The sequence below is a fragment of the Apus apus genome, chromosome 8 (genome assembly GCF_020740795.1).
Source record: "Apus apus isolate bApuApu2 chromosome 8, bApuApu2.pri.cur, whole genome shotgun sequence".
NCBI lineage: Eukaryota > Metazoa > Chordata > Aves > Apodiformes > Apodidae > Apus > Apus apus.
Genome location: NC_067289.1, coordinates 13,422,840 through 13,436,139, shown reverse-complemented (window position 1 = coordinate 13,436,139; position 13,300 = coordinate 13,422,840). Strand labels below are relative to the sequence as shown.

General features: G+C 35.4%; 1 protein-coding gene across 21 annotated transcripts in view; it reads left to right on the top strand.

Annotated features, from left to right (window-relative positions):
- The window catches only part of DLG1 (discs large MAGUK scaffold protein 1), a 145,624-nt gene that overhangs the window by 88,410 nt on the left and 43,914 nt on the right, over positions 1 to 13,300 (top strand). For all 21 annotated transcript variants that reach the window (XM_051626109.1, XM_051626108.1, XM_051626113.1 and 18 more), the window contains 6 exons: positions 2,718 to 2,771; positions 6,385 to 6,435; positions 7,473 to 7,597; positions 8,933 to 9,102; positions 9,769 to 9,905; positions 11,645 to 11,789. In XM_051626109.1, the coding sequence (XP_051482069.1) occupies positions 2,718 to 2,771; positions 6,385 to 6,435; positions 7,473 to 7,597; positions 8,933 to 9,102; positions 9,769 to 9,905; positions 11,645 to 11,789 (682 nt within the window). The remainder of the gene's footprint in view (positions 1 to 2,717; positions 2,772 to 6,384; positions 6,436 to 7,472; positions 7,598 to 8,932; positions 9,103 to 9,768; positions 9,906 to 11,644; positions 11,790 to 13,300) is intronic.

Sequence of the window (13,300 nt, the reverse complement as noted above, 5' to 3'; positions counted from 1 at the left end):
AGTGTTGAGTTAGATGTTGCCCTGTGACCTTGAAGTGTCCAGGCATACCTGTAGAATGCTTGGCACAAAGCTTTTCCCCTTCCTGCTTGGGAACTGTGGTAAATTACTGCTCCTTGATGAAGCATTCAGATTAGATGCAAAAGGAGGATTGGGAGCAATCACCTGACTTACGGGAGGTGTTTTGCCTCTGTTGGCTAGTTTGTGTCTGTTCACATAGAAACCTCACCTACTTAGAGAAATTTGCTTTTAGCTTGCCTTCCTCTTCTTTAAGCCATAAAAAAGACAACTTGTCAGCCACAAGAAAGAGATAAATGGGAAACCAGTTGTCACTGGCACTGCTTTTGTTTGAATATACTTGGACATCACAGAATCCTAATATTGAATAAAAAAATAGAGTGAAATGTAGAGAACGTGGCTGAACTTTCAAAATTCTTTTGTTTCCTATTTATAAATTGAAAAATCTTTTTACAGGTGATACACAAATATAAAATAAATGTATATATGCTCGTCTCTTGTAGATTCAGTGGAGATTAGATTCCTAATGCCTCATATTCAGTTAGATTCTTTTTAATACAATGTCTGCCCCTCTGCTCTGGTGAGGCTGCATCTGGAGCACTGTGTACAGCTCTGGAGCCCTCAGCACAGGAAAGACATGGAGCTGTTGGAGAGGGTCTAGAGAAGGGCTGCAAAGATGATCAAAAGCCTGGAGCACCTCTCCTATGAAGACAGGCTGAAGGAGTTGAGGATGTTCAGCCTGGAGAAGAGAAGGCTCCATGGAGACCTTATAGTGGCCTTCCAGTACCTGAGGGGACTACAGGAAAGCTGGGGAGGGACTTTTCACCAGAGAGGGCAGTGATAGGACAAGGGGTAATGGTTTTTAAAACTGAAAGAGGGTAGATTTAGGTTAGATATTAGGAAGAAATTCTTCACCATGAGGGCAGTAAGGTGCTGCAATAGGTTGCGCAGGGAGGTTGTTGACGCCTCCTCCCTGGAGGTGTTTAAGGCCAGGTTGGATGAGGCTTGTGCATCCCGGTCTAGTGTGAGATGTCCCTGCTCATAGCAGGGAGGTTGGAATCTGATGATCTTTCAGGTCCCTTCCAACCATAACCATTCTATGATTCTATGAATGTTTTTTTTTTAAATTGTGTTACTTGTAAAGCTCTTACAGGGATGCATATTTAATTGATAGTTTTAATACAGAATCTGATTTTTAATTTCCTCTTTCTGCTTCTTCTTGAAAGTTCTATTAAAAAAAGTGTAGTGTAACTTAATGGCAGAAAAGGGTTGTGAGAGCAAGCTTTGTTTCAAAAGATTTGTGTGTAACTAGTACTTGATTTCTGTACTATGTAAAGTGTGCCCATGCTTCTGCTGAAAGAACCGTTAAGGGAATAAGGTGTTTGGTATCTCCACAGTCATTTGTATTATCCTTTTCGTTTCCTTTTTTTAAAAGCCTGTTGTTAATTTGCATAGATACCACCTGAATTTAGTGCTTATTAAATGATACAGGCCTAATTTCTGACACAGCAACCTGATAACACATTGACTTCTGTCTAATGATGGTAGATGATTCATCTCAGTTTTCTGCAAGGAACTTCTGAATCTTCACTTACTTCCCAGCTTTTGGGGGCTTTTAAAAATACTGAATTCTTCAGAAGTATGTTGTTGAAACTAAAATGCAGAATATGAATAGGTTAATTTAATTGACATGTTTTTGTAGACCTTTAGTTTGTTTGAATGAGTTTAACACTAGCTTCTATTGCAACCTGTTAAACTCCCTACATTTATTTCCACACACAGACTCACGAGTAAGAGATTAAAAATAATTATTAAAAATAATAATTTAAAAAATAATGGACTTTAATACACACTTGAAAAAAATCTCAGCTTCATTAAAGCAGTAAGGAGATTGACTTTGTTTTGTGCCACTGAATTTGTAGGTCTTGTTGAAGTTAATAAACATCAACAGTATTTGGAGTGTAAAATAATCTGTACACTTTTTTCTTGTCTGCTTTTTTTTTGTTCTTGGAGCAGACTAGCTGCTACTGATTTTAAAGGCAGATAATTGATGCAAAATTAGGAAAACTATTGATTTGGAAGCATTTCAGATAAATACCACCTGATTGCATGGATTTTTTTCGGTTGAAGCCACATTTTTTTTTGCAGAAAAATACTCAGTAACGTAAGAGAGGAAAGGTGTTATTGTACCAGTTCCTGGGTAGCAGGAATGCTACACTATTTCATATTTCCATAACAATAATCTCTGACTGTTCATGGCTTGTGAATACATAACAATTTTGTGATGGAAGCACATGTGGCTGTGCGGTAGATGAATGTCTGCTATGGAGTAGCTTTCATAAGTCTGTTTTGTAGATCCTTTATTCCGTAAGTTTGCATTTCTGTAAGTTTCCATTTTGCAGGTTGAAGAGGGGAAAAAAAAAGTTGTCTTCCCTTTAGGAAGAAAGGAATCAAATCCACCTAAACTTTGTTTTAAGATATTGGCAGCTTTTAAGTGTTGTATAGCAGATTACTAGGGTAACTGACATCATGTCAAATGATAGCATGATTCAGTTTTTCTTTTGAAAAATAAGATAATAGCTGGCAGAACTTGTATATAAAATATGTGCTGGGAGGTTTTTTTAAAAAACAGCAAATTAAATATTGTATTATTAATTTTTTTTTTCTCTTACTGTATAATATTTTTTATTCTCTTGTTAAAGGCAAATCCCCCTCCAGTGCTGGTGAATACAGATTCTTTGGAGACTCCGACATATGTAAGCCTGTATTTGCTTTCAATTATAATGTTAGTTAATATATTCTGTATGTAGTTGTGTAGGTCTGTTGTTATTGGTTAATGAAGACTGGTTCACCTCTCTGCTGGTGCATGATTTCTTCAGCTGTCCTGGTGGTAATCTGAAGTCCTTCAAGAACTGTTTCATGAAAAAAAAAATGGATTACAGATTGGGGATTCTGTGTGAATACTAGTGTGTGACAGTGCAAAACAGTTGTTTCAACGTTGAACCTCAGAACAGTGTGTTTCTTCAACTGTGCAGGCAGATGCTTTAATATTTAATATTTAATGTGCAATTTCCGCTGCACTTCTCATAAAAATGCTTCTTAATGCAGTGGCTATATTGAAGATTTTAGTGCTCAAAATGTCCCTAAAAGTGTGTTTGTTCTATTTGAAATAGTAAGGTAATAAGTGTATTTATGTGGAGGCTAAAATTTGTGTTTGGCAGTGTATGTTTTGTGATAGGAATACCACTGGAGGATACAGACTTCAGAGGCTTTGGACTGTAAGTCAGATTGGCATAGGTTTGAAAATTCAGGTCTGAATTTTCCTACATCATTTTCCTTTTCTAGTTACTTCTATCCCACTTACTTGTTGTTTTCCTGAGCAGTGTTAATGCCTGTACTAATGGCTTTATATTGTGTTTATCCTAGGTACTGGTATTATCAAGTAAAGAGTAAATTTTGTCCTTGTCTGAAGCTTTCCTAACAACACTTCTAGAGAGGACCTGTAAACGCAGACAAAAGCATGAATTAAAAGTTTAAGTGGAAGACAAAAGATTGTGGTGACATAATTGGCTCAAAAATTAGTCTGGTGCAATGATGAAGCTTTTGACTAAAAGATCACAGCTATAGTTTATATTCCCTTTATTGATGTGACACAGTCTAGAAAAGCATAGTGAAGGTGAGGTGTCTCCCTGCACACCAACAAAACCAGAAAGAAAAGTTTTATGAATAAATACATAAATTTTTCAGAGGTCCCATCTGATAGAGGCATGTGGAGGACAGTAGGTAGAAGAATATGAAGAGAAAACAGCATTAAGAGAACAAACCAACACTCAAAATTATAAGCTATCTAAATTACCAATTTTCATTGAATGTAAAACAGACAAGCCCATAACTATCTGTTATCTAACCTACTCTGTATGCGTGGGAGATTGAAGAATATCCTCCTAGGTTCCCGGGTAGCTAGGGAAATCAAGTGGTCAGTAATGTAAAGTCATACTTTGAGCTAACTGCATTATGAATCTGCAGAAAACTTAATAAAGCTTTTTCTACTGGAAGAAGTAAAAAAGCAGAATATAAATCTAGAAAGCCAACAAGGAACAAATGGTCAAGAACACAGCTCTCATTATCTGAATTGTAGAGCTGCTGAAGAAGTGTTACCTCTTAGAACTCAAACTGGTTTGGAAACCAACACCAAGAAACGTGGTTTTTTTATTCTTAGGAAAAGCCCAAGGAAATGTAAACAAAACACAAGCTGGTGGCATGTGAAAAGCCATACCAGAAAAATTAACTTGAGTACAGCCAAAAGGCTCTGACAGAATTCTGCTAAACTACTAATAGGTTTTCAGATTAAAAGAAGATTGCTATGGCATGATTACAGCATTTGCATAGAACTTACTTCATCCAGGGCAAGTCCCTGCAAATAAAACTTGGCTTAGTGGATATGAGATCCCTTTAAAACTTGAAAAAGGTAGAATAGGACAGTGGTTCTTATAATTTGATGTATCCTTGTTCACGTCTCTCCTAAAGTTGGTTTGTTAGACAGAATAAAGGTAGATTTTTTTTTAAGAAGAAGGGACTGTAGAACTGAGCTAAAGCAAAAGATAAAAATGATGGGGGTTCTAGTTTGCTCCTGTTTATCTAGATGATATTTTTAAATTGGTTTAGAGAGTTTCATACATGGAAATAATCGAGACTGCTTAAATGTATTAGAACTGGTTTTGTTTTGCCTAATGGTAATGAATAGGGAAATTATTAATTGTCCTTGTCATTTATTAAAACAAAAAAAACCCCAAACCAAACACAAAGGAAAAAAAGATCATATACTGATCAGTCATCATGAACCATTTCCCAAGTACTGTAATACTGGATGACTGGTTCAGTTAGCATATGTTGTCATTCATGTAGATAATAGCTCAAGGACTAAGCTAACATACAAGCTTCTTGATCACAGTGGCTTCTTTTGTGTTGGTGTAGTAATAGATACAGCTTCATGTATTCAAAAGGTCAAGACCTCTTCCCTTTTCAATGGAGGAATATCATGTGTTAAAACTACAATATCTTTTCCCCGAACTACTCAGGTCATATTGTTTTTGGGGTACTATGTAGAGATAATTATCTGTTGTGTCAGAAAGGACATGGCTTGCATTGTATTAAGGAGAGAGATAGAGATTGAGGAAAAATTGTAGTGAGGGATAAATAAACTTGATATTAGACACTGTACATTTGTGGCATCTCCATCTTTTGGAGCTTTTAAATTAAATGTAAGAGAGATGATGTAGATGTGATATTATTTTTGTTTGGGGCAAATTTAAAGTCCCTTTTTAAAATTCTCTCTCAGACTGTACAGATTTTAAAATGCTTTCTTCTGTACTTAGATTTTTTTATCTTTATAAAATCTTGAAAAGTATGCTGAGAGTACATAATATGACCAGATATAGAGTATCTTAAGAATAGACAAGGTGCTTTGTAAAATTATAGTATAAATGTTATTTATTATCTTGTTAAATATTTCATCCTAAAAGGCTTGAAACAGGGGATTTCTGGTAGCTGTATGTTGTATATGCTGCTGTAGGTATCTGTGTAGGAAAGAATTTGAGTTCCAAGATATCTTAGTAATCAAAAAAACAAACTTAATGTTACTTTTGTATTAAATATGGCTAAGAATTTGATATTTAGTTGTCTTAGCTTAATTTAGATATTTATTCCTTCTATTATTTGATTCCATCATAGTTCTGTAGGCAGCAAAGAACATGGGTATCCTTTCTAACTTGAGGACAAGGCTTACTTCTAGTGTTTGGGTTTTCATCTAGCTTTATAAAATATTCTTCTACTCTCTCCTTCTGGTTTTGGTCCTGTTTTGATTTGTTTATATTTAGTACATATGTAACAAAAGAAATAGTAATATAAACAGGTGTTACATGTTGGTTTAGAAGCGCCTTACGCATTTATAGTGAGAAACATCAGTATTTGATTTTTCTCTTCTCTGTGAGGAAGAACAGTTTGAAAATTCTGCTCTGGTCTACATAGTGTCTTCTCTACCCTATGACCCCTTCCTTTTTTCTGAGTTTCAACTTGCTATATGGCCTGAGGAACATCTGAGGATCTCAAGAGCATTTTTCTTAAATGGCAATCAGAAGCAGAGGGCCCCTGCTCCTCAGTGTCTGTGCAGAACAGTCTGCTCTCTGAAATTTTAACTTTTGAACGCATACAAAAGGAGTGTCTGATTCATGTACAGAGCAGTGTGAAAATCACACATCCCCTTTGAGCTCAGTGGGAATCAGCTGAGATTTTATGGGAGTGAACTTCCAGCTGAGTAAACTGTGTTGTGTGAAGTGTAAAATTCTAAGTTTCACTTGTCTTTCTTTATAGGTCAATGGCACGGATGCAGATTATGAGTATGAAGAAATTACTCTTGAAAGGGTAACATGCTACGTGTCTTTCTCTACTTTGTTTTAGATGGGATACTTTAATATGAAAAATTAAACCTTTTGATACTGCTAAATGGCAATCCAAAACTATCCTCACTGGTTTTGGTTTTTCTGTAGGTAGATTATTTAATGTAAAGAAAAAATAAGATACACCCAGTTGCTGGAGCAGGAATAGAAGTTTTTATTGATCTCCTTGACCATTAAGCATAAAATGGGAGAAGGATATCTATCCCTGAGACATACTGCATTTCATGTTATATAGGTTTTTAGAGGATAATACACAAATGACTATTTGATTTCCAATATTTCCATTTATGGCAGGCTTTTATTTATACCACTAAGTTTTATATTGAGATTCAGGCTTCTGGTTGAGATTACAAGTGACACCTTGTCATGTGCATTGCTTTGTGAGGTTTACCATGTAGAGATCAATCTCTGTTCTCTTTTATTGAGCTGCACTGTTAACAAAGAAGAAAAAAAAGAAAAAAAAAAAAAAGGAAAAAAATTACTGTATTTGAGACTTGTGTAGTTCTGGTGGTAACTGGGAGCATTAAGAGGTCTTGCAGTTGGTAGTAAGGACATGCAACCTGCAAGAGAAAATGTCAGTATGAGTCTCGGCATCTGTGAGTATACATTAAGTATCTGACACAAAATACTTGGAGTTCTCTGGGGAGAATAATTTGTCACTAATAATTTAATAATCAGAAAATATTTGTGTGAATAATCTCAAAGGTCTAGCTCACTAGGGAGGGGGGAAGTGTTTATCTAGTTTATCAAGTTCACTTCATTGAGAAACCTCTGGGATTGGAACTGTGTATCTTAGTTACACAACAACTTATGTTCTCCTTTGAAAAAAGTTATAGTTGCATCTAATGCATGATTATATGTAGTGTGCTGCTTAAAGTGTCTTGTAATATATTTTATTAGTGAAAATTATACAGATTTGGTTCGATATTGAATCACACGTATGAGAAGTATCTTTTCCCCAAAAGAGAAATGTGTACTTTTTTTTTCCCCCTCTGCCTTCAGGGAAATTCAGGGCTTGGCTTTAGCATTGCAGGTGGGACAGACAACCCACATATTGGAGATGATTCGAGTATTTTCATTACAAAAATTATAGCCGGGGGGGCAGCTGCACAGGATGGAAGATTACGGTATGATGACTTTTTCTGTGTCAAATTGTTCAATGTTTATTTTATCAAACAGTGGACAGAACACTTATTAGTTTTATCATGCTACTTTATATTTTAAATAAGTTTTTCTTACAGAAGTATTTTGTGAATAATGAAGTATGTTTGAGCGGAACAGTTATATGTTACTTTTTTTTTAACCAATCAAATCTGCAGTTAAGTGAAATTAAGTGCACTTTGTCTTTTCTCTTCAGTGGTATAAATTGATTATGCCATATGTTCTTTAGTCCTCAATTGAATATTAAAAGGAAAAGCTTAGCTGGGTAGGATATGTAACTTAGTTATTCATGTGCAGTTTTTCTGATCTGTAAGATAGTTGAGTTTAATGACAACCCTCTTTTTATGCTTGGTATAATTCTGTGTCATAATTTTTCAAAGATACTACACTTGAAAAGCCAGGGTTTTTTTGTTTAAGTTAGTAAAGTACTCATCCAGTATACCCCATTTTCTTATTTCTAGTCTGATACTACTACTTAACTCCTAGTGAGGAAGTATTGTTATTATTAGGTGGTAGCAAATTATATTTGCAACTTCCTTTGAAGAGTACTGGTAGAAGTTAATAACAAATTTCATTAATGAATTATTTTTCTAATCCAGAACAGTCTTGAAGTATACTCCTATATCACTGTGTGGAAAAAAAACCCACATCCAGGACCAGCTTTTTTTTTTGTGTTAAGAACCTGTCCTATCATTGTCAGTGTAAATGCCTGGTGTGTTTTAGTCCTAATAAGCTTATTTCAAGACTTCATTTTAGCTTGTTGGCCCTTGTCAGAGTTACATCTGGCAGAACATAATGACAGGTGGGTCAGGCATTGTACTTAGTGTAATGAGATCTCAGTGTTACTACAGCAATATGTTCAATGGGGTGGAAGACCAGCACTTAAACAGCTTGTAAAAAACAGGAATGGGGATGGACTTGTTTGTATCATGGTTTGTAACTAGCATGGTCTCATTGGGGGCTTCCTTGTTTCTGAATTTTTAGTTCTTACAGCCTTAAACAAAAGTCTTTCATGAAGCTCTTTTCAAAGTACTGTTTAAATTAAACATATATAAGATGGTGCCCTCTTGAACTGTGAACAAAATGCTACCTTTAAATATTTTCTTCTGATACTTGTTTTATTTTTAAGCAGTGATAATTAATTTTAGAGCATTGTCTTCAATCAGTATATTTTTAAAGAGAAATCTATGGGCGAGGATGTGTTAACATGTACCTTAGTGTATTGTAGATAAAATATTGGGCTCCTGTTGTGTCCACTCTGCAATATCACAACAGCTGAAGGTGAATGTTGCTGTCTTTAGGGTTAATGATTGTATTCTACGAGTAAATGAGGTGGATGTTCGTGATGTGACGCACAGCAAAGCAGTCGAAGCATTGAAAGAAGCAGGATCAATTGTACGATTGTATGTCAAAAGAAGAAAACCAGTCACAGAAAAAATAGTGGAAATCAAACTTGTAAAAGGCCCTAAAGGTACGTATGAAGTATAAAACTTCTGTTTCAAAAGGATATGTTGATGATAAATTGCAGCATTTATTTATTGAAATAAAATAGTACTTTTCATATGAAGTTTTAGGAAATGCAAAATGATGAAAAATAAGATATTGTCACCTCAAATACTTCCGAATTTTCATCCATGTGTCTTTAAAATGTTCGTGTAGGCTGGCTATTTTTCTTTCAAATGATGAAAAGGTTTCTTAGAGTATTTAATAATTTTAAAGTACATTACAAATGGGAGCAATATATTTCATTGCATTACCTAGTAGGATCTTTGAGAGATGAAATAACATTTTGAGAAAGTATTATTTTGTTTCGTTATGGGGAAATGTTGAGCAGTGTTTCTTGAACTATCAGTGGTGATGCTATAGCTGTGCTGTGTGCATCTTGCAGAAGGCATGAAGTAAATGATTTAGTTTTTCACTTTAAGAAGTTCTGTAGATGTTACATTTTTTTCCAGAACTTTCTTGAAAAGTATGGAGTTCACTTGGAAAGGCATTCATTGCTTCAACCAGAGCCTAGTATTTTATATATATATATACGTATTTTTGCATCTGTGCAGATTACAATGATTATATACATAGCAATGCAGTCCAATGAATGCTAAAAGGTTTTTTGAGTAATGACTTTATCTTCAAGCAGGTCTTGGTTTCAGTATTGCTGGTGGTGTAGGAAATCAGCATATACCTGGAGACAACAGCATCTATGTAACCAAAATCATTGAAGGCGGGGCAGCACATAAAGATGGCAAACTTCAGATTGGAGACAAACTTTTAGCTGTAAGAAAGAGTTGCTTTATTTTTTTCTAATGATCATTCCCTTTTAGGCCCGTAAGGGCATTGTACACTTCGTGGTTAAGCTGCCTGCTGGTGGAGACTTATTTCATAGACATTGGTAAAAAAAAATGATATTGCCAGGAAATAAATGATAAAATTTAAATCTGAGATGTTTAACACCATCTCATCAGGAAATCTGAAATAATTTTCTCAGCACCATGTTTCATGCAAAACCTGTATTAATCAGGCTGTTTATTTCTGATGCCTCCTATTATTTTTCTGTGAACAGAGTTTCAGAAAGTAAACTAGCAGACAGTGGTGTGGTTTCTCTTCTCAAAAAGAAGAATGGAAAGGATCTCCATGTCCTGGTGGCTGGCCAGCCTGTAGTCAGTCTGCTGCATATATTGGATTTCAGTGTTTGTAATGCTTTTGAATGGCTTTAAAAAAAATAATTTAACCTCAGAGTGGCACAAATAAAAATAACTTTCAACTTGTTTGAATTCCATCTGGAAATTCAGTTGTCCAGCTAGAAAAACAAGAGGTAGAGACAGGAATTTCTGAATGAATTTGAGTGAATCTGAATGAATTTCTGAATGAAGTTGTTTTCAACTCTTGTAAGGTGTGTAATTGCTCCACACTCCTACGTCTACCAGGCTACACCAGCTTCTCGAAGAGCTCTGACTGCATCTGTAGTCAGAGCATGTGACAGCAGAATGTCTGCTCGATTGCTCTTCAAAATGGAAGACACTGACTCTTAAATTTTTAGTGCAGAGTTTCCCATTTAGAAAAGACTTTTTTGCATAAGTTTGTCACTTACAGAGCTGGAAAAATGAAGCTACTTAAAGAATCCTTGCTTTATTCCTGTATCAAAAGAATCCTGCTTCTTTTTTAGGAGAATTCTAGAAAATAAGGATGCAAAGAATGTATTTAAACAGCAGAGTTCCACCCCCCAATTAACAGAATTGACAAGGCTCAATTGCTTTTATGTAGTATACAGAATTAAGTAATCTAAGAGAGGAAAGTGTATTTGGTTCCTCAGGTTCAGTGCAGTACAAGCCTTATTTCCCATGTTGCCTGTAGTTCTCTGCAGAAGTTACTTCCCTCTTCAAAATACAGTGGAAAGGGTCAGCAACTCAATTTTATTAAGGCTTTGTATGAAATATTAATGGTTGAAGCAATTTTACTTTATTTTTTTTTTAACCGAAGTGCTAGTGTTTCCCCTTAACAGCAGTAGCTTTTAAAAAAAAATAATAATGCATTGCCTCTGGAGTTAAACTACTTGGCATGGAAATTGATCAGTCACTTTGGGATCTTCTCCAGTTTCGATCCCTGCTTTTGACTTCTTGTGAGAATGTACCATGATAATGTCTAGAACTTAATCATGTTATGAGCATCTAGGATTTATTCTTACTAGAAGAAACTTTTTATTCTGTTCACTGCTTGCAGTAACGTGCTGTCTCAGTGCTGTGATTGTGCATGGCATTCTGAGTGTCAGATTTGTCCCATTAGTTTCCTGGAGTCCTTCTTTATAACGTTAAAGTTGATATAGTTTATTATAATGTTTTGACGGAAGACTTACCTTTTTTATATTTCACAGTACTACAAAGCATCTTTTCTTGTGCCTGTGATACATGAATCCTAATAAAAACTCTCAAAGCCAGAGTGCTCCAACAGCTTTCAATGTCTTAGGGAAATGTACACTTTTTTCTGTGTTGAGAATTGGTTTATTTTCTTATCTTTAGGTGAACAGTGTTTGCTTAGAAGAAGTTACTCATGAAGAAGCAGTGACTGCCTTAAAAAACACATCTGACTTTGTTTATCTGAAAGTTGCAAAACCCACCAGCATGTTCATGAATGATAGTTATGCCCCTCCTGACATCACAAACTGTAAGTGTAGCTTATCTTTGTGATTTAATTATTTTTCCCTTTAAGGCTTTAACATACTCCAGTTCCAGTATTTTAACAGCTTCAGGCCTTTAAAAATTATACAGTGTGAATATCACAGTACATAAAGAACAAGAAGAAAAATGTAGCACAACTAAGGACCAAAGTAACCATATAAGCCCATCATTTCTTGGCAATAGCTACAGTATCTTTAAATCTGTTCATAAGCTTATTGAATTATAGTTTGGAGCTAATTAGGTTTTATGTCTTTACTGTCTTATTAGAAGGATGTTCTTGAAGTCTCCATTCTTTGACATAAACCTCATTTTCAGCCTTTATTTATTCCCAGTTTTTTACTCATGTATATGGTTAGAGAGCAGCCATTTTCCTCTATGATATCTAATTTGTCCAATAATTTGGTCTTTCCCACTGTTTCCTTGGAAGGCAGAGTTCTTTTTCTCTCTCCTGGTAGTGTTGCAGTAATGCAATTACACTGTTGGACATAGAGATGTGACAAACATAAAAGTATTTTATGTATCAAGATACTACTGTATCTTGACTCAATCATTGGGGTATTTGCTTTATGAATCTTTTGTAGAGGCAAAGGTAAAGCCTCAGTAAAATTTGGGAGAGGGAGGTAGAGAAGGAGATGGTTCCTGATAATTTGCCTAATCCTAGTAACTCAATTACACCCTGATATTGACAAAAGTCATACTTGTTAACTCTTTTTCAGTGCCCCTGATTGTTAAAAAACAATTTAGTATACCAATAGTATAAGGCTTAAGTGGAAAAAAGCAAAGAAAAAGCCCAGAATGAAGCACAGTATCAGTTTAGAGGACTGGCTATTTCAGGAGGAAAACTGAACTGAAACTCTTACTTTTGTGTGAGTAGGGGAAGGAACAGGTAGTAGGATTTGACACACCTAATCCTATACTAGGCAACCATAAAGGAATGGTTGGATATAACTGTAGATTCTCATTTTAAATTTGAATATGCTTTGGTACTGTTCATACTTTGATCTTAAAAACACTGTCTGTAGACTCAGTTACGAGCAGAGATACCAAACTGAGCATGGCTGATTCTCAGTAGTTCAGTATTTCAGTTTTAGGTAGGTGAGATCAGATTGCTGAGAGTCTTATTTGAAGCAGAAGTCGTATTTCCTGTTTGACTACAAATTGTTTTTTTCCTTTGGGAGATTAATTTGGTTTTGTATTCACATTAGCTATATCTACATCTTGTGAAGGGGAATTTGCTCTGGCAGTATGCAGGACAGGCCATCAGCCCTCTTCTGCAGTGAATTAATTTCTCTCAAATGGTGCATGAGCTGGAGACTCAGTTAATTGAATTTAATTGCATCATCACATAAAGCCATAAAAGAGACAATAATATCTTAAATAATACCTTCTTACCATGTGTCTGGCTCTTCAGGGAAGTTCTGTCAAGGGTAATCCCACATGATTGCCATGAGGATGCACACTGCCATCTTGCCTTGAGTCCTTAATTTCCCAGTATAC